The following is a 23,854-nucleotide window of genomic DNA, read 5'->3' on the forward strand; positions in this document are numbered from 1 at the left end:
GCCTGGGACTGTACTGATGTTTCTTGCAGAGAAAGTACTTGACATAAGGTAAGGTAGTTCTGTCCTTCTTCAGGGACACCCCACCCTCAATACATCCTACCTTCTACTTTCCTTACGTAAATTCTTATTGTGTGCCCACCAATGGCCAAGCATTAGGGCCTGGAGTTACACTGGTTAACAAGATGTAGCAGATGCTTTGCTATCACAGCACTTAGATTCTACTTGGGGGGAGGGCAAGTAAACTTTAAGATTATTTCAGGTATTGTTAAGTATTATAAGGAAAATAAAACAGACTGGTATGATAGAGAATGTGTTGAGAAGGCGGCTATTTAGAGAGTGTGGTACACAAGAAGACGATATGTGATCTGAGGACTAAATGATCAGAAGGAATCAACCATGCAAAAGATCTTGGGTAAGAGCTTTCCAGGGAGATGAAACAGCAAGTGCAAAGGTCCTGAGGCACAGTGAGTGTCCAGGGATCAGCAAGGAGGCCAGAAAGCCTGAAACTTGAGAGGGAGCCAGGTCAGACTCATCTGCTAGGTACCATCTGTGCTTTGGCATAAAAGTATCTTGGGATTACACCTGTGGGAAGGTGGAGAAATAGTCCTGGATTTCAGAATTAAGGAAGGTTAACTATTTTAATAAATGTTATAAGAACACTTCTCTAGTTAAAAACAACCACATTATTGGAACCCTTCCCAGAAAAAAACAGTTAATGGGGACTTCCCTGGTGGTCCAGTGGTTAAGAATCCACCTTTCAATGCAGCGGACGTGGGCTGGGGAACTAATATCCCACATACCTCGGGACAACTAAGCCCAAGCGCTGCAACTACTGAGCCTGGGCACCACAGCTAGAGAGCAGCCTGCATGCCACAATGAGGAGCCCACATGCCACAGTGGAGGATCCTGCAAGCCTCAAGGAAGATCCCGAGTGCTGCAACCAAGACCCGATACAGCCAAAAATAAATTAAAAAAAAAACGGGTTCTGTTTAAAAAAAAACAAAACAGTTCATTTCATGATTCCTTTTGGTCGACGCTTTGTGATAACAGAGTTTTATCATTATTGGCAGGTTATAGTTTGTAATACTTGAGCACTGAAAATGAGGCCACTTAAATTTCTTTGAGATCCAGTTTTATTTATCATTCATTGGAAGCCTCAAATATTACACCATAGGGTCTAACAAATGGTATAAACTTCTAAAGGAAGAATTCTTATGTCATAATTTCAAAGTAAGTTATATGGCATATACCTTTTTTTCTGGTTTTGAATTATTTTTCAACTTTTGCATTGACTTATCACTCCAATTGGACATCTACCAATTAATAGTAATAGTACTATTCCTCCTAAGCAGTTTGGTTTTGCCTGAATAACTGAGTGCTTAAGTAAAGAAAGAATCAAGGGCAAGCGTGTCACTGGTACATGTAAAATCCATTCTTGGGGGCTACTACTGAAGTGAGGAGAGAGCAGCTCAGCTTCAGATCCCATGATCACTGCTCTTTCATAAGCCATCTCAGATAAGGGCAGCCCAGGTGACAAGTGGGCCTTCTGTGATAAGGGCTCGTGTCCACTGGAAATAGGAATCGGCTCACAGCTTCATTTCACAGGGTCCACCAGATGGCAAATGACTTTACCCACCTGGAACCAACCTAGCCTGGACACAGAATGTGCTTCATGCCCAGTTCCACTCTGCTGGGAGACGTGGAGCTTTCCTCTGAGGGTTGCTTGATTTAGAGTGTGTGTGTGCGTGTGTGTGTGTGTGTGTGTGTTTTAGTTTGATTATACATTATGCTGCAGAAGGTTCTAAAGGCAGAAGGTTCTCCAAGCCATTGGCTTCTTTGCTTTGATCTGGCAGATCTGATTAGAAATCAATGGCTTCCGGAAACAGGGACCAGGAAATGGCAGGATGCAGAGACAGTAGCTGCAGTGACAGACATGTAACAAGATGGAAATGAGTCGGTGGAACATTTGTGGGAAAAGGTCAGGGGAAGGGTTGGGAATGAAGAGAAAAAAAATCTATCTAAGAGAAAATGAAATGGTTTCATTCTCACAAGAAACTCCAAGTAGCCTTCACTTACTTAGTTGTACTGGAATTACAATTTCCACTCACATCGTTTGTGAAAGAGGAAGTAGGGAATACGACCATGGAAAGTGATATTTTAAGCTTCAACACATACTGCTCATCACTGGCTTGACTTGCAGCATGTCTTTCAACAAAAGCACATAGTGATTTAATCTCAACAGTAATTCAGTCTGCAGTGTATGAGACAAGACTGTCATTGCAGACAGGCTGTAATTTGTGAAATTCAGGTGCTGGGGATTAGGACCACCTGTTGCATTTAATCTTGGAGTTATAATGTTAATACCATCATGTAACTGAACAAAAATACTACATATTTATCAGACTTTGGGACCTCCAGCCATGGAGATGTGAACGTTTTCCTAAAAGGTATCTGTAACTCTCTCCAGATTCAGTAAATCATGGCAAATAGAAGGTCTGTTGGAATTCTGATTCAATATGCAGCAGCATATGGCTTGGTGGTCATCACATTCAGCACATCCTATAATTTTTCTAAAGCCTGATGTGAGAGTGGGAAAAAAGCAATCAGAGTATCATCTGGCAACATAATAAAATAGAAAAGCTTTCATTTCTTACCCTTCCCTGTGTTAATCGGAAAAAATATTCCTAGCAATAGTCTAACAAATGACTTCTACATCCGCTTAAGCAAGACTATAGGAAGATCCCAATAAACCTAAACAGCAGCTTTGGGAGAGGACATAAACATTTTACACGTGCACCTTCAGATAGTCATTGGAAATGAAACTTTGCCTAACTTTCGGCCAGTTAAATAGCAGCAGTAAGGTGACTATATTCTGAGCAGAAGTTTACTTTCTGTTCAGTGGGACAATTGGAATAATGTCTAAGGAGAAGGCACAGATTTTAAGATTTGCATTTATTCCTTTGCTTGAGGTAGAGTAAACTTTGTTGAACCCTTTGGGTACAGAATTTTGTGAGAGGTTGGTTTTCTGTGAAAGAATTTCATTGATATTATCTGCAACGACCTTCTTGGTCACATTTCTAATTCTCTGCTAAGAATTTCAAGGTCTTCCACACATATCTATCATTCACATAACGCCTCACAGTTTACAAAACCCTTCGCTACAGATTATCTCAATTTCTCATATAGAATTTCCACATTCCTTCCCCAAAAGGGCCGTTCTTCATTTTAATGAAATAAGGCTCTGATACATTGAAAATGGAATACATTTGTGTGAATAAACACTGTTTTGAAAAAGAACATAAGGGCAATATATTTTGCCTTAGGCAACCAATATTCTTATTTGGTGTTTGTCTAGCAGGAAAGCACAGTAAAGGAAGTATTAGCAATATCTTCCCAAAGGCAGATCAAAGCTTTCAGCAACTTTAGCTTTTGACACCCTGTTAACCAAAGCTTCACGTCCTCTATAGCCACTTCCACTAAACAATAGCCATGAAAATCCACCATGTTCAATATATTCATCATAAATACCTAAACACCACATCAATCCACAGACAGAAGTCAGTGTCAAACTTTTCTAGAACTCCAGCCCTTATGGGTTGCTTGCACATGCAGATACAAAGTATGTAGTCAATCAACAACTTAAAGAGAAAACAGAAGCTGTAATTGTGAAACCGATGGCCCTCTCTAATTTTGATTTTAAGATCTACCACCAGCCCCCTCACCAGTGAATCACTTCCTACTGAAATCGCTCCTTCTTTTCTGCTTCCGTGAATTCTTCCCAGTGCAAGTTCCACTTTTTCAAAGAAACTTTCCTTGATCCTACCAGGGCAGAGATCTTTCTTATCTCTGTACTCCAACAATAATAACTGTTTATATTCAATATTTCCTAAACATTTATATCTACCATCTATCTATCTCTCTGTCACCTATCCAACCATTCATGTTTCATGGGATGTTGTTTTTTTCCTACAGGCATTCACAGTTCCTTAAAGGCTGGGTCCTGCCTTGAATTCCTTTGTACCCTCCAAAATCTTTAGCATTATACATTGCACAAGTGAATAGATGTATTTTGACTGCCATTTTAAAAAGTTAGACTTTTTCATGCATTGTTAGAACCATCTTTTCACACAAAAGGAGCACCTGCTAAATATTACTTTGGCTCACAACCATAAAACTTAGTAATACAAAAAGCAGAAGAGTTCGGTGGTTTCAAGAAATCCTCTAGCGTTCTATAGCATATACAGAATGGAGCTGTGTTTTAATAAAAATATATTATCAGCTTCAAATAATGGGGAATACATTTAAACTGTATTAAAGTATCCTTTCAGAATCAGTAAACTTGATTAGGATTCTCCCAGAGGCTTCACACACTGAAACGAGAGATTTATTATTCCAGGGAAAGAAGGTTCAATTTCTTAAAAATTCATCTTATTAATTATTAGCCAAGCCATGCAGCGGCTTCCCAGAAGGCAGAGGAAAACAGGCCCTCAACGATGAGTTTCAAGCCAATGGAGGCTGAGATTGTGCCTCAAGCCTTCCGCGCCTGCCTGGGCACCGCTCTCCAGGGCTGTGATAATTTAGCCCAGAGCATCCGAAGCAGAGATCAGACAGGAATCTGCGAGCCTGAGCAGCGGCCACGGACTGGCTGTTACTCAGCCTCGGGTCCCCAGTCTGAGGTACGCTGGGTCTGGTATCCGCGCCATTCCCGGGTCTCCTCCCACTAGGGCGCGACTGGACTGCCAAACCCAGACTTCAGGAACCAGCACCCACCGGTGGCTGCAATTCTGGGGATGAGGCGGTTCTCGTTACAGGGACCGTTCCTGTAAGGAAATTAGGCTCTGGGTGCACTCATCTCATCCCTACTCCCTGAAAAACTTTGCTTCCTTCTCCAAATAGAAATTCACTCCAAGTAGAATCTATCCCTTTCACCCCAGCGGGTCCACACCCCCTTCCAGCCTGCGAATGGCACCTACTCACGGCGCCTCCCAGCCCCGGGGAAGGGGGCAAGCTCAGGTGTGCGGGATCCCCAGGCTGGAGAGCGAGCTGTCACCTTGTGGTCCGCCACGCCAAGGTATCCGTCCAGTGGCCGCGGTCCCGCGGGGGCCTCGGGGCGCGGCGCGGGGCTGCTCTCCGCCGACCGCTGCGCGCTGCCGGTCGCCGCTGCCTGCTGCTGCTGCTGCTGCTGCTGCTGCTGCTGCTGCGGGGGCCGCTCCTTCTGGCCGCCGAGGCTGCTGTACACGAGCAACAAGCTGGTGCACATGGTGGTGAGCGCTAAACACACTGCCAGACCATGGCGCTGCGGGCGGGCGGGAGAGAGCACAGGAGAGTTGCTGAGCGCCGACCCGGGAGGAGCGCGCCCGGCGGAGACACCGACGCGACGGTCCGGCGGGCGGGGGAGGTCGGGGCAGGCGCGGGTAGCCCAGGTCCTACCCCAGCAGCGCGCAGCCCCGGCATAGGAGGCACCGTCCCCGCGCGTACGGCAGGGGATGCTCCCCGCGCGTCGCTGCTCTCGGCCGCCGCCGCCTCCCGCATCTCGCGGCAGAGCACAGGCGGTGCGCGGTGCGCGGTGCCCGGCTACGCGAGGGAGAGCGCGTCGGCGGCGGGCGCAGGGGTGGGCTCGCACTTCGGGAGGCGGCCCTCTGCCCCCAGCTCGGCAGCTGGAAGGTCTAGCCTCTCTTTTCTGGACCCGTGGGGCTCTACCTCGGCGATCCTTGCAAGTTTGAAATCCGACAAGGAAACCAAGAAAGTCTGCAAAGGTCCCCCCCTTCCCACCCTTCTTAGTTTCTGCCGGGCTGTTGCTTTAGGGCATCCCTATCCCCGAGGAAGGCGCCCACCACTCTGAGCTTCTCTAAGCTCTCCGCTGGCCGCTCGGAACTCGCGCTGGAGATCCAGGAGCCCAGCAACCCGAGTTCCCATTCGGGCTCTGGGATTCCAAGCCAGGCAGAACCGAGGAATCGGGAGTGGACGCGGAGCAGGTGGAAAGTTGTCCCTTTGTAACGGGCGACCCCGCGGCTCAGGGTTAGGTGCCCTGGAGCTCTCCCGTGCGCCCCGGGGACGCTGCGCCCGGGGGTCCCGCCTCTGCTCAGAGGAGTTGTAACAAATGACTCACCACCAGGGTCTTCATTTTGGGCACCTCTTTTGTGCGGAATTCTCAGGCACACGCGTCCGGGGCCACTTTTTCTTGGAGGGTTTCCATCGTGGGTGATGGGGAGGAGGCGGCTCTGATTTTCGCCCGGCGGTTAGCCGCGGCTGAGTGAGCAGGGGAGCCGCGGGACCCAGGAAGCGCCGCTGTTGCAGAGATTAGAGACAGAATTAAAACTGAACCGGACCCTCGTAGTCTCAGCGATCTACACAACTGCCGCCTGCCGCCGCCTGCTGGGTCCTAAAGACCTCTGTATTCCCCCCCTTCCAGCCCCCAAATAATCATCTTTGCAGCCGAGTAGAATTTCTGGGACGAAGAGAGTTAACCGTGCCAGTCTATCCACGTCTTGGTCCGAGGGCTTATTTATCTTTTATGAAGTCATCAAGTAAAAAGGAAGGAGAACCCAATTGGATTCTGAACATGATAGCCATTTGAAAATTTGAAAACTAAGATTTCTGTTTGCGATTTTGATAAAAACAAGTCAACAGCCCAAATATCAATAGCTCTGTTTATAGCATTTGCGTTTATGTTCATAGCATGCAGGAATCTGTCACGAAATAATCTTTTTCAAATAAATTAATTATTAGTTCAGTTTTCCAATTGTAAGCTTTCTGATATTCTTTTCCCCCTTAATTTTACTTTTTAAATCCAGTTATTCTCATGCAATCTTTATATTCTTGTTTTCATTGAAATTATTTCATTCATTACTTGTTTTAAATATTATAATTTATTTTCCTATCAGATCCTTGAGGTTCCTAGTGTTCATCTAAATGATTTAAAAGTCTTAAGAACATTCAGCACCTCATTCACAGGATTAACTGGACCTGTAGATTCTTCCTAATTTAAATGAAAGATTTCTGGCTGCTAGAGATAAAACCGCTTACTGCTTATTTTGTAAGACTCCTAAGGCCTCTGGTGCTCTCCTTGTGTTGGTCTACTGCACTGACAGTACATAATTTCACATTCAGAACTTCAATTAAAATTTTTAAAAAATAATTGTTTTTTTTCTTGGGAAATTCACATCAATAGCTTGTTTTAAGGATACTCTCCCCCCTCCTCCCTCCCCACATTGAATTACAAATGGCATTTTGTTAAGTGTCTAATTGAGTTAGAAACATATTTCTTGTGAAATTGCTCTGGGAGAATAGTTGTCTTAATGTATTACTTAACCCCTCACCTGTAGCAGTGTAATGTTAAAGGTTCCATTAGGATGGAAACGATCATCAGGCCAACTGAACCATAGGCACAATAAGAGCTTTCTCAAGGCCAAAAAAGGCATTACAATCCTTTTTTAATCTTCACTAATCCATTGCTGGACTGATGATACAACAGGAACTATTTTTAACTTACGAGGCATCCTTCTATACTCAGTATTAAGAAAGTTAAAATTAATCAGTACAACAATGACTATCAATGCAATGTGTTTGGGGGAAAGTGAGAAACATATGGGATTTAGCCTTTCAAGTAAAAACAAAAAATTCCAAACACTGTCCAACATTGCCAGCCTTGAAGCTATTTATTCAATTTGTGCTTTAGGCATGAATAGTACCAGTTGTTAGGGCAGAAAAAGCAGCAGCGGGAGGAGAATCTTATCGGGTCTTGGCAATTCTTTGTTGGATGGTTGCACTTGACACTCAAATTAGGGAAACAAAGGACCAACTTGATGAATCACTGCAAGCAGATTATCTGTGTTTCTCCAGGGCTCCTCTTGAGATGCTACTAGACTTAGCTCCTGCATTTTTTCAGAATCATTCCCTTTCCATCTTAAGTAAGTTGCCTGGTGACCAATAAAACACTGCTAATATATTTTGCCATGCCAAACAGAGCCATCATGTTTATGATTTAAGTTCATGGCAGCACGTTGGACATCTGTTACACAGTATGTCTGACCAAATTCATTAAGCTTATGCTTTTTTTCCTTTTCCTCCTGGGATGGCAGTTAGCGAGTAGCTAAATCTACTTACGAAATGACCAGAGTAAATTTGAAAAATTTAATTCTGAAGTTGATTTGAATAATTTCAAGGTCGCCTGCTTTCAAATATTTGATTAGATTGATGCAATGGTTTTAGGCACTCTGGCCCAAGAGCCAAATGGACAAGGGGATGTGGGGGAAGGGCAGATAAAACAAGTGACAGAAGTTAAAATCCCTGTGCTGTTCAATTCAACGGTCATTTAATGATCACCTGCTATCTGGTGGTTTTATAGTAGGGAATGCAGAGAGGAATAAGGCACAGATCCTCTCATCTAAGAGCTCACAACCTGGGGAGAGGGGCTCTGTGTGTGTGTGTGTGTGTGTGTGTGTGTGTGTGTGTGTGAGAGACAAGTCTTCAAGTTGGCAATATAAGACTGAGTACTGGAGATTCAACGTATATTTGTCAAGTGCCTACCATGTTACCAGACATTGGGATACCTTGGTAAACAGATCACATGCTGACTTGAAGGAACTCGTGTCCTACTATTCCCAAATAACTGCAGTGAATCTTTATATTACAAAAAATTAGGAAACAATCAAAACACTTGAATTGTTTTTCAAATTCTGTTGCTTGCTTATTATTACCCGAGGGGTTTGATATCTTAAGGATATCCACCTCTATTTATGTAACTTTTTGCACACTTCTCAGTAATAATTTGAAGAGCCAGAAAGAGCAGAAAATAGGCAGCATTCACAGACACTTGATTGACTTGGAGACAAGTAGAAGAGTCAATAAAGATTTTTTAGTTCATCTAACTTGTCCAGTTCAATACAAAGTGAGTTGGGGAATCACAATTTGCTTCTCAAAATCCAGGTAGCTGAGATGGATTTCTCACCATTTAAAATTTTGCCACATTTCTGCCTCTGGTGCCATCACATCCAATCAAATAGATTCGTATTTTTGAAGAAAAAAAAAGGAAGGGAAAAGAAATTGAGTGTTCCACAATGTAGGTTATGTGATAGACTGAAGGCAAGGGTTTATGAAACAAGGCATGTCATGAGGTGAGGAGGAGGGCGGAGGTGGGATCTGGAGCTCGAGGGAGTGCCCACCTGTGCACACAGCCACTGCGGCACCACACACCTGCCAGGGAGGCAGAAAGACAGACTTCTGGAAACCAGCGGAGCCCTGCCCGTGACTCCTAAATGACCTCTCAAATCAGAAACAAATGTCTCAAACATTCCAAAGATGTATGAAAAGCAGAAAACAACATAATGTAAATTGCATTTGAGATACAACTGATTTCCACCTTACGACCTTAAAGAAAAAAGGTTCTGCTAAGTGCTACAAGAGTAAAAAGCTTCATAATGGCAGAAAGTCCTAGAACAAAGTAGACACTTGTTTCTTAGTTTCCTTAACTCTCTTTACTTCACAGGCTGTACCTAATGGGCTGGTTGGTTGAGAACAAGTCCAGAGCAGTTAGGCTGCCAAGACCCAAGTTCTGACTTTACCACTTCCCAGCTCTGTGACCTGGGGTAAGTTGTTTAGCTGTGCCTTAATTTCCTTACCTGTAAAACAGCAACCGTGAGAGCACCTACCTCAAAGCATTGTTATGAAAGTTAAATGAGATTCCACAAGCGAAGTGTCAAGAGGAGTACTAACAGATTGTTAATCATTACTAATAATATTTTATGATTATGATTAATAAAGTGGGTTTGATGGTGAAAGGTCAGGGTTTGAGCTGTGTGACCAAGAGCTGCATGACCTTGAGCAAAGGACTTAAAAATATTAAGCAGACTCTTAACTGACCTGCAAAATGAGTACAACAAAGCCTAGCCCTCGAATTGTTAGGGGGCTTATTAAGGTGCTGTGTATGTGACTGCTTTGTAAACTATAAAGCTCTGCGTGAGCTAACAGTAATTCATTCATCCATCCAACAACTATCAGTGAAACACCTACTCTGTGCTAGGCTCTGTTCTAGACCATGGCGATGTGACCAAGACTAGTAAGCCCATGAGGCTTATATTCAAGCGAGGGCAATAAACTAATATAACAGAATGTCAGGCACTAGGAATAAAAGCAGGGTAAAGCAGCTTGAGATTGGGATGGGGTGTAGTACTGTTTTCGCTAGGATAGTGACATTTGAGGAGAGATGTGAATAAAGTGAGGGAGTGAGCCATGAGGCTATCTGTAGGAAGGGCATTTCAGGCAAAGAAAACAGCATGTGCAAAGGCCATGAGGCAAGCGCTTGATTGGCATGTTGAAGAGACAGCAAGGAGGTCGTGTGACTGGAGTGGAGAGAGGGAATGTGGTGGCAGGGAGGGCAGAGGTGCAGTCCAGGGTCAGACGGTCTAGTGCCTCATAGACCATGAAAAGGACAGTGTGAAGGAAACCCATTGGAGGGTTTAGAGCAGGGGAAGGCCATGGATTGTTAATCCTTGGAAAGATCCCCTGGCCGCTGTGCTGAGAGAAGCTTTTGGGGGAGCAAGAGAGGAAAGAGGGAGACCACTTAGGAAGCTCTTGTAGTGGCCTAGGTGGAAGGCAGTCATGGTGCTTTTAGGAGAAGTAACTGGTTTCAGGATTTGCTGATATTGGGTATGAGACATGAGAAAAAGAAAGGAGACAACAAACTCAAGGCTTTGGGACTGGGCGGCTGGGGGAAGGATGCTAATTCCAAGATGGGGAATGCCTGGGGAAAGCAGGTTTGGGGGGCTGAGAATGGAGAATTTTCCCTTAGTTGTGCTTGGTATGAAATGTCACAGGCAGTTGGAATTCAGGCATAATGCTAGGCTTAGAGACATGGACAAGGCATCACAGTTCATGAAAGGATGAGGTCACCTAGGAATGAGCCAGGACACAAAAGAAAAGAGGTCACTGGCCTGAGCCCTGGGAGCTCCAAGTTCCAGATGCCAAGAATAGGAGGCATCATTACAGTTCTGATAATACTGGAAACCAATAAATGACTCTCTGAACTTGATTTGATTTAGGTGGCTGATTATTTTCATTTTGAATGGATTTTCAGTTTCAAGCCAGTCAGTCATTTATGCCCTCAAAGCACTTTTCAAATTCTGTTATTGTACCAAGCATATTCATTCATGTATTTATTGTTCATTCTTCCTTCTAGATCATAAATTTTCTAGAACTGGAACTAGAAAGTTACTGTTTATATTCTGTACACCCAGCACATAAGTGAGGGTAATAATATCACTCGCTAATGTTTATCTAGCTCCTTACTATGTGCCAGCACTAGCCTGAGAGTTTTACAATATTCACTCTTCAGTCCCCACAACAACCCCACAAGGCAGGAACTCTTACTTTCTCCATTTCACAAATGAGGGAACTGAAGCCCTGAGAGTCACTTGTCCAAAGTCACCCAGACTTTGGCAAATGGTAGCATTAGCCTATTTGTTAAAACAAATAAATATTTGTTAAAGAATGAATGAACAGAAGCTGTAAGAGTTCCCACAACCAAGTTCTTCTACGAAACTCCAAATTGCTTTGATTTATAAGAATATAGTTTATACCCAATCTTTAGATAGTATAACCAAAAGCAGTTCCTTGTTTTGTGATGTACTTTTTTGGTACTTTTATTTCTTCAAGGTATTGGGACTTCCCTGGTGGTCCAGTGGTTAAGACTCCATGCCCCCAATGTAGGGAGTGTGGGTTCGATCCCTGGTTGGGGAACTAAGATCCCACATGCCTCACAGCATGACCAAAACACACACACACACACACACACACACACACACACACACAAGATATATTTTACAGACAGTAAAATACATAAAATTAAGTGTACAATTTGATGAGTTTTGACAAAATTATACACTTATTAACCACTACCACTATCAAGATATAGGTCATTTCCATCATCCCAGAGAATCTCCTCATGCTTCCTCCCAGTGAGACTAACCTTCACTCAATAAACAAACAGCAAACATTTTCCTGATCTTTATCATTATGGATTAGCCTTGCCTGTTCTAAAAGCGCTGCCTTTTAGTCTGAATTCTTTCACTTAGCACACTATTTTGAGGTGTGTCCATGTTGTTGGGTGTTTTAAGAGTTTGTTCTTTTATATTGCTGAGTACTATTCTATTGTATGAAAATGGCACAATTGTTTTTATCCATTCTCCTGTTCATGAACATTTGTGTTGTTTCCAGTTTGGGGCTTTTATGAACAAAGTTACTGAGAGCGTACTTGTCTTTCGGTAGACACGATTTCATTTTTCTTGCATGAATACCTAAGAATGGAATGGTTGGATCATGTGATACATGTCTGGTTAACTTTAAAAGAAATTGTTAAATTGTTTTCCAAAGTGGTTGGACCATTTTTTATTCCCACCAGCAACAAATGAGAGTTTCAATTGTTCCACATCTTGTCAACACAGTGGTGTGGTCAGTCTTTTAAATGTCTCTTTGCTTTTGTAGAGTTTCCCAGAAAAAGTTAGAAATCCTTGCTTAGCATCCCACGTCCTTCCTAACTATGCATCCATCATTCCCTTTGAATCTTATCTCCTGACTCTCTACACAGGCACCCTTTGAATTAGCCATAAAAACTGTTCTTTGAATTTACCGTATTTATGGTCAGTCAGCTGAGTCTTTCAACAAGCCCCTTTCTGTCCTACTTCACATCTCAGCCTGTGCCCCATCCGCCAGCATCCCCCACTTTCTGAACCTGCAGTCGAACAGTGAGGCCCCTCTCTTAATGCTCCTCAGCTCAGTTAAAAGCACAGGATTGGAATCCCGCAGACCGGGTTCTGCCCAGCCTTCGACACGAACTCTCGTGTGACTGAGAACAAGTCACTGACTGCCCTTCTCAGTTTCCTCATTTGTAACAGGCAGAGAGTAAAACCTTTTGAGCTGAGTAGTTGTGTAGACAAAATATACTAACATATGGAAAGTATTCATCAGCATTCTGACTATACAGATGGATCAAACAAAAGGTATATTTTCATAAGGGGATGCTGTTTGGTATAAAAGGAGGAGCGGTCATCCTCCAATGTTTATTGAGCTTATAATAAAAATAATAGTTAATAGATATTGTGTGCCTGCTGTCAGGCATTGTGCTAATTGTAGGCAATGGCTTTTTAAATTGGGAATGATGTCATCTGCATTATACCAACAAGGAAAGTGAAATATAGAGATGTGAGGCTGTTTGCTCAAGGTCACATGGCTAGAAAGGGACAGAACCAAGATTGGACTGGGTCTGTCTGACTGCTGCAGAGCCTTCCCTCACAAGCTCCACACTCCACACTCCACCGTTTTCTAAATGGTGTGACTCTAGGCCAAGTCCTCCACTAGTTGCTCGAGATGCAGAGAGGAGAAAGACATAGCTCTCACTGCAAAAGATGGATCCATGAGCAGGTAATTATACCCCAATATGCTAAGTGTTAAAGTTGAGTTACAAATGAAGAATTAGATGGGTAACAGAAGAGGGGCATGTGGCTGTGTGAGAGTGTTTCAGATATGATTTCTGGCAAAAGAGAAATGTTCAGTTGGTTTTCAAGGATCACTAGAAACAGATCAAGAGAAGGCCAGTGTCCCTTACCAGAAAGGACAGCATAAGCAAAGCAAAACCACAGAAGTGTAGAACCTCATAGTAGGTGCTGAAAACAGAGAAGGAGTTTGTGGGTGAAGTAGGGAGTTATGAGAACCAGAGTGGTTCTGTACAACTGTGCCCACTGTGCAGTGCACAAGGATGTGCATCTAAGTGGGTATCACAGTCATAGATGCTGCAGATTTGTATATTCATTTCATGAGTTTCCTTGAGAATGACCATGACCATGTGTGGACCATGCTCTACACATAGCAGAGTATTATAACAATTTTCCACTAAATAGAAATAAAGTGTTGTAAGTACCAGAAGCCTTTAAAAATTTGCACTGTAGTGCCATTTGTGCTGGAGTAGTGTAGTCAGAATTATTTTCTAGGTGGACATCTCTGGAGACAGTGAGAGGGATGGCTTTTTTTTTTTAATTTTAATTTTTTTAATTTATTTGATTTTTTTGGGGGGTACACCAAGTTCAATCATCTGTTTTTATATACATATCCCCATATTTCCTCCCTCCCTCAACTCCCCCCCCCCCTCGAGTTCCCGCCACCCTCCCCGTCCCAGTCCTCTAAGGCATCTGAGAGATGGCTTTTTATGGGGAAAGACTGGAGCCAGAGAGGACAGCTAGGACCCTGTTGTGGAAACCTGGGTGAGAAAGAAAGTCTTTAGCCAGGGCAGGGGTGGGTGGGATGGACTCAAGAAATTCTTAGGCAGGTATTATGTTATAATGGGTAAATGGATCAGATCCTAACTATGCAGAAGAGGATTTATAAATACAAAGAAGTGCTTTTTTGGGAATTCCCTGGTGGTCCAGTGGTTAAGACTCCATGCTTTCACTGCTGTGGGCCCAGGTTTGATCCCTGGTCGGGGAACTAAGAGCCCACAAGCCGTGCGGCTGGGCCAAAAAAAAAAAGTGCTTTTTTTCATGCAAAATAGTGTGTATAATTCTGGCCATGTTTCAAAATGACATAGAATAATAATTAAAAAAATGGCTTACACGATGGCTTAGTTTGAGTTCTCTCACAAGCATACTTGGGATAAAGATCCACGTGCAAGCATCTCTTTGGCAGGTGCAGAAAACCCCTTTGGGGAGTGTAGGGAAGCGATATAAGGAGGGAAGGCAGCCAATACCTGGTGCATTAGGAAGCAGGTTACCACTGTAGACAGCTGGGGCTCAGTCCTGCTGGAGAAGTTCTGGCAGCCAGTGTAAACGTCAGGCCTTGCTCATTCCACTGGGGGCTGAGGGTGTAGTGGTATCTGTTTGATTGAGGGCTGCTCTGGGCATGGGACGATGGGCGCTGGTTCTTTGGCCCATGCTGCCTGCCTCACAGGGGGCAAAGCAGGAGCCTCCGGAGGCTGGAAAAGGCCCTCCGGCAGGGGCTGGCAGGTGCTGGAGGTGTAAGTCCCCAGTTGTACTGAAGAGGCAGAGGCAGGACATATGAGCAGAGCACCTACAACTCTGCCACACATGGAAATCACTCTTTAGAGTTTTCAAAGGATTCAAATTCCTTAGGTTGTTCAAACCGCCTAATAACTTGGTGAGGTAGAAAAAGGTGTGGTTTCCAGCTGAGGCTGGGCAGCATCTCTTCATGGTCAGTTCCTCCTGCCTCCACAGCTGCTGTTCCAAACAGAAACATCCCTCCCCTTTTCCTCACTACTGACTGTTGAGATATTTGTCTCCTGAGGTAGATTGTGAGCCTTTGAATTTAGAAATTTTGTATAATTCACCTTTGTTTTCCCAGAGCCTGGTAAATAGTTGGTGCTTAGTAAGGGTAACTGAGTGGACGGACAAATGATTATTATCATTGCCGTTTTAACTGTGTTAAAATTAGGAATGGACTTCCCTGGTGGTGCAGCGGTTAAGAATGCTCCTGCCAATGCAGGGGACATGGGTTCGAGCCCTGCTCTGGGAAGATCCCACATGCCATGGAGCAACTAAGCCCGTGCGCCACAACTATTGACCCTGTGCTCTAGAGCCTGTGAGCCACAACTACTGAGCCCATTTGCCACAACTATTGAAGCCCACACGCCTAGAGCCCATGCTCCACAACAAAAAAAGCCACCACAATGAGGAGCCCACACACCACAATGAAGAGTAGCCCCCGCTCGCAGCAACTAGACAAAGCCCACGTGCAGCAACGAAGACCCAACACAGCCAATAAATAAATAAAATAAATTTTAAAAAAAATTGGGACTGACGGAGCTAAAGCAACTTACCCAGAGTCCCACAACCAGTTAGAAGAGACCGGACCTGAACTCAGCTCCTCCACCGTCCTGTCGAGAAATCTTGCTGCCACAGTACAGCTCTGCAGGGATGGACATGGAAGCTCTTTGCTGGGGATTTGTAAATCCTGCAGTGCTATAAAGAGGGGAATATTTGACGGTAGGCCAATGACTAGGGAGGAAGACCAGGAAACTCCAGGAAAGGGAGTTTTTCACATGAGGAATTGTGCCATCCACGCGAGGGCAACGGTAATACTGCCCTCCTCAGCGAGGCCATTTTAAGGATTAAATGAGATAATGATGAGGGTTTCCAATAGGTGTATAGAATTTTTATGTAGTTAATCCTCACAACAACCCTCTCAGTTAGCTACTGTTATAGTGTCCCTTTACATGTAAGGAAACAGAGGCATAGATAGGCAACATATCTTGCCCAAGATCGCAGAGTTACTAAGTGGCAATATCAATATTTGGACCCTCACACATAATATCTCAAAGTAGAATGGGGAGAGACAAACGGGGCAGACACTGCGACCCTCATAAAATAAAACAACTGTCTCCTCCAAATATGAAAGACAAGGGACCATCCTGTAGGACCCCGGGCAGCAGTCCGCAGGCTGAGTGGGCATGTGCCGTAAAGCTTACTGTGCCCCTGGATAACCCGGGAAGTCCGGGCTGATGCTGGGCCTGCGTCAAGGAAGGCTGGCCTTCTTATTCTTTTTGTGCAGCATACAACATAAGGGGTAGCAGCTGCAAGAGGGGAAGCCAGCTAAAGAGTTTCCAAAATGAATTTAAAAGTGCATTCTTGAGTGTCCTTGCACTATTTCTGCTAATGTAAAAAGCATGATTGATCCATAAACATCTTTCTGCTTCTTTTCCCATGCTAATTTTTATTATTATTGTGTCTTCTTCCTTTTGTTTGGAAATATTGCATACGCCATTTAAAACACTTGATTTTATTTAAGTAGCATTGAAATGTTATACCTTGAAAGAGTCAACTTTTAAAAAAGTCAGTTTGAACCTTGCCGCCTCATGAAAAGATCTAAATTTGTGACTTTTGAATTTCTTTTTATCTGTGGAAGCTATACCTCACTTCTGTGTAAAGTTAAGGGTACAGGCTCCACTGTCAGCTACATCTGTGTTTGAATCTCAGCTCTACCATTTATGTGACCTTGAGCAAGATACCAAGCCTCTCTAAGCCCCAGTTATCCAATCCAGGCAAGGGCAATGATAATACTGCCTTCCTCGGCGGGGCCATTTTAAGGGTTAAATGAGATGATGATGAAGGTTTCCAATAGCTACATAGAATTTTTATGTATTTAGCCCTCACAACAACTCTCTCAGCCACTCTTATAGTGTCCTTTTACATATAATGAATTTGAGGCATACGTTGGCAAAATATTTTGCCCAAGATCACAGAGTTACTAAGTCGTAGTATCAATATTTGGACATTCGCACATAATAAACTTAAAAAAAACCCTGTCAATTATTATTGTTGTTTAAGTAAAATCTTTCCTGGAGACTCATTATATGAGTTAAAGTTGAAGCCGTCTGGTTGAGATAGGAATGGGAAACCCAGATCTCTTCCTCCTGCCTGAGGTGGCCATAACTTGGATATTATGCTCGGAAACTGCTGGCCTTCCTATTGCCAGTAGAGAAAAATAAACATGAATAAAAAATGAAAACAAACAGGATATCCTTATACATATTCTGTTTGTAATGCCTTCTATGCCCCATTGGATACTTCAGAGGTAACTACCTATCCTGTCGCTCCTCAAATAAACAGCTGCATCTCCTAAGATGACAGATAAGGCAAGAGCCATGACAAGAGGTTTCTTGGGGCCTGTTTTTGTGAGATCCAAACGAGGGTAAGTCAGTGGCACAACCAGATAATCTGCATTAAAATTTGTACTTAGCAACTTAAATTGTTTGAAAAATATTCATTCCTTAATTCACTCAGCAAGTAGTCTTAGAGTACAAAGTAAGTATCAGACACGGTTATGATAATTAGGGGTTGCTAGTTGGGCTCAAGCTTCTGAAGTAGAAACCCAGCTATATGTGCTCACACCTCCCCCCTCCAAGTCATCCCACTTGGCACCTGCATGCCCCTGCCTGCCCATTCCCTGTGGTGTGAAGTCTGGATGACCCCTTCTTTGTTGCACCATCTCAATCCAGACACCAGTGTTTTCTCCTGTGTGTTCTTACATATTCTGTAATGTTTCTATTGTCATTTCCCATATAGGTATGTGTCACTTCATCCTCTATTTTCAGAAGCTTCCTTCTACTCCCTTCCAACCAGGGCTAACTTCTCATGTGAATTATTTCCCTTGTCAAGTCAGAAGCCTGGGATTTTCTTCAACATGATATCTCTGAAGGGACAGGGCTGCCGCAGCACCTAACTTGCAAGATGACCATGAGACTTGACCTCTGTAACACAGGCTCTGGCACATAGTAGGCCCTCAGTTGCAGGTGATTCCCCCTCTTCTTTAAGAGCATGGTAGCCTAAATTATATACTGTGAGATCACTCATAATTTATGCATTGTTATACATCAAGGACTTAAAAATATGGAGGTCATTTTTCCCTTTTCTAAGTTATCATCAAAAAGAATTTATGAACCCTCAGATTCGTGGGCTTGCAAAGAATGGTATAAAATTCAGGCATTAAAGCTTCATTCCATACTTTGGCTAGGAATTTCTTTCACACACATTTTTGGACCTAATAATAATGTTTTGCAGTTGTAAAACTTCTTTGCAACTTGGACACTTGTACGATGGCTGGCATCGTTTCATGATGACGTCATATGTACCAATGAGTTTTTCAATTTTCCATTTATAAATTTGGTGCCTGCCTTTGTACGTGTCATAAGTGGGAAGGCTAATTGAAAAGCGATGAGATTTGAATCTAAGTGACTTGACATGCAGGGGCTTCTAGGACTAATTAATTAATTAATTGCTTCACCTATCTAGCATTTATTGAGAACCTACACGGTGACATGCAGCATACTAGGTGCTGATAATACGAAGAATGAAAGAGTTTCTCAGGAAGTTCGTAGGCGATCAGTAGAGATAGTTCTGTAAAGGACTGCAGCATAGTATATGGAAAGTGCAGCACTAGCAGCATGTCCCTGGTGTGGTGGTAGCGAAAAAGCAGGAGCAATCAATTCACTAGGTTTTTAAGTGTGCTGTGATGAGGCCCACAGATCACAAGATCATTCCCACTGAAAAATAATTTATACTCTGTTATATTCAGAGATCCCAAGAAGAGGTGCATCCTATACCACAGGGGGCCACATGAGAAAGCTCCAAGGTTGGTCAGGATGTAGAGGGAGGAAGGGATGTGGGCAGAAGCCTTTCTTGTGGTGAAGTCAGGCAGGGTAAGCAAGTTTAGGACTGGCTAGTTGAATGACCTCAGTGGGCTCTGGGGCACAGGGGCTGGCCCTAGTTGTCTGGTGTCTGGTCCTGGAGTGATTAGGGCAGGTGGATGAGAGCTGGTAAAGGAGGCAGTTGGGGGTGTGGGCTCTGGATTGTTTAGTTTGTATGTGAAAGGCATGCTCCTGGGCTAGGTGTTTGCTGTCTTTCTCTAGGAATTAGCTTACCTTAGCAGTCCCTCCTGAAACAGCAGGGCCCCAAAATATCAAAGCATCAAAATATACAAAATGAAGAATATGGTTAATATTACTACATGGGCCAGGGGAGTCAGGAGAACAGGACTAAACCAAGAGAAAAAGAGCTTTCTGGACAGAGGGTTCAGTTTATGCAAATACCAAGGTACATGGAAGAAACTGTTTGTATTTTAGTATGTTTGGAGTCTGGAGCTGGGAGAAAACAAAGCAAGCAGTAGGGCTAGTGGGGGGTAGTGCAGGTGGCTTGGGCAGCAGTCAGCGTGTAAAGTTTGCCTGGCTAAGGAAGCTGGATTTTATTTGAAAGGTAGTGAGGAATAACTGAAGGGTTTTATAGTGGAGAGTGCCAGTGATTTCAGTTTCCTTCTGTTTGGTGAAAAATCTATGCTATTAAATCTATGCTACTTAAAAATTAATGAGGTTTCACATTTCATCTTTGTAAGATAAACAACATGATATGTTTAGTACTTTCAATGGTTATGTAAAGAATATTTACTCTTTGTCTCCTACAGATTGTAAATCCTCGGTGTTCTCTTTCCAGCACCCTCCAAGCAGACAGGTAGCATAGCAGAGAGTACAGAATGATAGGGCAGTAGTTAGAGGACCAAGGCCTGGTTATTCCATTGGTTGAGTCACCTAATTCTCCAAAGAGAGGCTCAGTGGATGAGATCATCCACTGGAGCCAGTCTGTCGGTGTGGATCCTCTCTCTGCCACCTTTGTCTCAGTTTCCTCACATGTAAAACAGAAAGAAAAAGAATACCTATGCTATAGGGTTGACAAAAGGATTTGGATTTGGTTTCCGCATTCATCATGGCTCTGCCTGCATGGTTTCGGTGCAAATCAATGTCTTATAACGCACTATTATGATGGTCTATGCAAGGTTGGACCAAAGAATATACTACATCACTGCAGAACAAAGGGAGATGGGAAGATGCTTATGGAAATCACTGGTACCATTATATTTCTCAACCCCCAAGAGCAGCGACTCTTCTAAAGTGGAAAAATAGAATATTGAACACTGTTGTTCCTGGCTGAAGCCAGCATCCTGTAAAGTTAGTGTGCTATCTTATAGGTTGCTATAAATTGAGATCAGTATCTGGCCTGTTTTCCTCCTCCTGTTCTCTGTGACCAAAATACAGACATTGGGGAACCAAAAGCTAAGGAGAGTGGTGGCTTGTGTGATTACATCTAATGCCTCCCAGCAACCTCTGTGCTTCCTGTTCTTATGCCCCTGGGTTCTATTTCTATCAGGAGATACAGTAATTGTTCCCATGAACTGGAAGCTACCAATGCTGCCTTGTCCTTTCAGATTCTTCATGCCACTAGGAAACTGCCCCCAAAAGAGGCTGTATTTCTTCTCGGCTTGCTGGTCATGAGGAATAAAATAGAGTCGCAGCTACATACACAGTGAGACTAAGGAGAGGCAAGGGTGGAGACAGCAGATGCTGCAGGGAATCTTAATGGAAGACCGTCACAACCCCATGTGGGCAGGTCCACCAAAGGACTCAAATCCCTCAAGAATGGAAGTCTGCGTCAGTGAACTGGGCAAAGAACCCCAACAAAAGGTTCAAAGCAAAGAGACACAGAATGTGTAGCCTTGAGCTGTATTTCCTTCCTTGTTATTCTATAGAGATGATAGACGATAGATAGATGGTAGATAGATAGATAGATAGATAGATAGATAGATAGATGATAGATAGATAGATGATAGGTAGATAGATAGATAGATAGGAGGTTGGCTGGCTGGCTGGCTGGCTGGGCGCGTACACACATACATATTTGTACACATAGGTGTTTCGTAGTGTAGTATTCATCACGTTAACCTCACACACACACATACATAATAAAACCTTTCACCATAATGTGAGAACTGAAGCCCAAATTTTTAAAAAGTTTGTGGTTTTATAAGGTTCCTAAAAAACAATATTTATGTTTGGTCTTTCAGTCACTGTGTAAAAGAAAACGAAATGTTTTCAGTTATTAGTTATGCAGAAAATAGACCAACTTACAAACAGAATATGTCCTGTAAACAAACGTAGGAAAGTCTCAAATGATTATAAGGCAGTCCCTCTCTAACATACCCTTTCTCCTAACCCCTTTCAAGAAGATGAGAACTTTAGTCCAGCCCAATTTTGGAACAGGAGCTGAGTGGGGGACAGGAGTCAGTCAAATCACATTACATTGCATGGGCACAGCCTTCCTTTTGTGGGAGAGAGTGTAAGTACGTTTTTACTTTGGTATGGTTTCCTTCTTTTACCTGATAAATGTGTTGCTTGGGTTGAGTTTTAAAGATTATAGGGGTAAGTTTTGTTAATTTTCCTGCCTCCCAGAATCCATTCTCCTTTGTCTTCTTTTGAGAAATCACCTCTCCCCCATTTGTGTCATTTACATGGAACTCTCAATCAACGGGCCCTGCCGTTCTCTAATCCATGAGTGGGTTCATGACCCCTCACATATGTCCTAGGCTAATGGGACTTTCTCTCCCAGGAGGTGAGAGCTTGAGCAGAGTGATGCAAAGAAGGAGATGAAAACAGGTTGAAGTGCCCCATATTGGCAGCACCATGTCTGGTCCTCCCACCAGAATCTCTGGAGCTGTCCTGATCCTTGCCTCTTCTGAGCTCAGTTCTTCTAGTATTCCTTCCATCTCATGAACCATACTATATCCATCTGACAAATTCATGTTGTCTCACATTAATTAGAGATTAGATTAGATTCCAAGATTAGATTGGAATCTAATAACCCTAACTAGGTCAAAATAGAAAAGCTCTTAAAACTGGAAGGGGAAAGATAGATACTCCTGACATAAGGAAGTCATGAGCAAAGTGATGATGGTTTTAAACAACATGGTGGTTTTAAACAACAAAGAGTCAGTACAAAATTAATCCTGAAGGGGTTTTTATCCTTGCCTGGTGATTCCCAATATGTGGGCTATGGATCTCTAGGGTATTGTACAGTCTAAAAAGACAAAGTCTATTGGAACCTCATCTGTAGATTGAATGAAAATCCATGGAATTACTGTCATGTGTTATTCTGTGAAAAAATTTAAAATGCAAGAAGTCTTACTATTGAAACAGTAGGGAAGAACTCGTCCAAGTCAGCAGTTCTCGATTGTAGAGTGGTTGACACATTTGCCTATCATGGTGCAATTTGATATTAGTTAAAAGGTCAAGGGTTGTAGGTGGATTGCTTCTTTATAAATTAGAGCATATTCAAGCCTGTTCTTTCTATAAATTCATCATGTCTACTTGCATTCTGGTTTGTTTTCTTGAGTGGGAGAGAACAGAGTGGAATTTTAACTGCTGCTCCAAGAATTGTACACAAATCATTGTCTATTCTGTCTCCATCACAGAGCATGGTGAGCCTCTGGTGCTGGGGTGACACTGATGATTATAGAGGTGATGCAATGTCGAGGTGTTTGTGAGTTGTAGTTCCATCGTTACTTCCTTTGTATCCTTAATTTTACCCACAGGTACGTTTATTATTTATTTTGAAAAAATCCAAACTTACGCAAAAGTTAACAGAATAGTATAAAAAAAATTCCTGTATTCCCTTCACTCAGATTTCCTAATTGTGAACATATTACTGCATTCACTCTATGTCTTCTAATTTCTTATATGTATATATCAGAAAGATTAGAGAAGATGGCCTATCTATCTATCTATCATCTATCTATCTATATCAAGCCATCATTCATTTCTGTGGTATTCTTGCAAAGAATGCATGCCTAAGTCTAGTCATGACGAAACTGGGTGGACCCCAACTGTGTGTTTAATTGTTCTGTCTCCTTAGTCTCCTTCAGTCTAGGATAGCTCTTCAATCTTTCTGTCTTTCACAGCCATGATAGTTTCAAATAGTGCAGGCCTCTCATTCTATAAGACAGCATTGCTCCATACATGCACTATGTATATATTTTAAAATTTTCTGGTGGAAAAGCAAAATTGAATTTTTTTAGCAGTAGGAAAAGGAAAAAGAATCAGGTGAAATTAATAGTAATAATATTTCTCATTTAACCCATTGCTTTCAAAAACGTTATCATTTAAAAATGGAATCAGCACAAAAAATTACCTATTTATGTTATTTTTTTCATGCAAAATTTTTGAAATCCAGTGTAAACATAGCACATTTCAATTAAGACTGGTCACATTCCAAGTGCTGCATAGCCACACGCAGCCAGGGGCGAGCATACTGGACAGTGCACTGTCCCCGTCCCACAGTCTGGGTCCTCCTGGAGCTTCCTCATCCCAGACTCAGGCATGCATTGTTGGTGGAAATGAAGCTGTGCTCTTTGTGGTTTGTCACATCAGGAGACACATGGTGTTGATCTGACTCATCACTGCTCATGTCAACCTTGGTCACTGGGTCATGAGGGTGTTGTCCAGGTTTCTCTACTGCAAAGTCACTATTTTTTC

The 23,854-nt window shown here is 43.0% G+C and overlaps 1 protein-coding gene across 1 annotated transcript in view; it reads right to left on the bottom strand.

Annotated features, from left to right (window-relative positions):
• Nucleotides 1-6,384, bottom strand: part of ST6GALNAC5 (ST6 N-acetylgalactosaminide alpha-2,6-sialyltransferase 5) — a 165,162-nt gene extending 158,778 nt beyond the window's left edge. The window contains exons 1-2 of the mRNA XM_057744627.1: nt 6,110-6,384; nt 5,051-5,296 (exon numbers count right to left, since the gene is read on the bottom strand). Of these exons, the coding sequence (XP_057600610.1) occupies nt 5,051-5,296; nt 6,110-6,124 (261 nt within the window). The 5' untranslated portion in view covers nt 6,125-6,384. The remainder of the gene's footprint in view (nt 1-5,050; nt 5,297-6,109) is intronic.
• Nucleotides 6,385-23,854: the final 17,470 nt, after the last annotated feature.

This window comes from Hippopotamus amphibius, chromosome 1, assembly GCF_030028045.1.
Source record: "Hippopotamus amphibius kiboko isolate mHipAmp2 chromosome 1, mHipAmp2.hap2, whole genome shotgun sequence".
NCBI lineage: Eukaryota > Metazoa > Chordata > Mammalia > Artiodactyla > Hippopotamidae > Hippopotamus > Hippopotamus amphibius.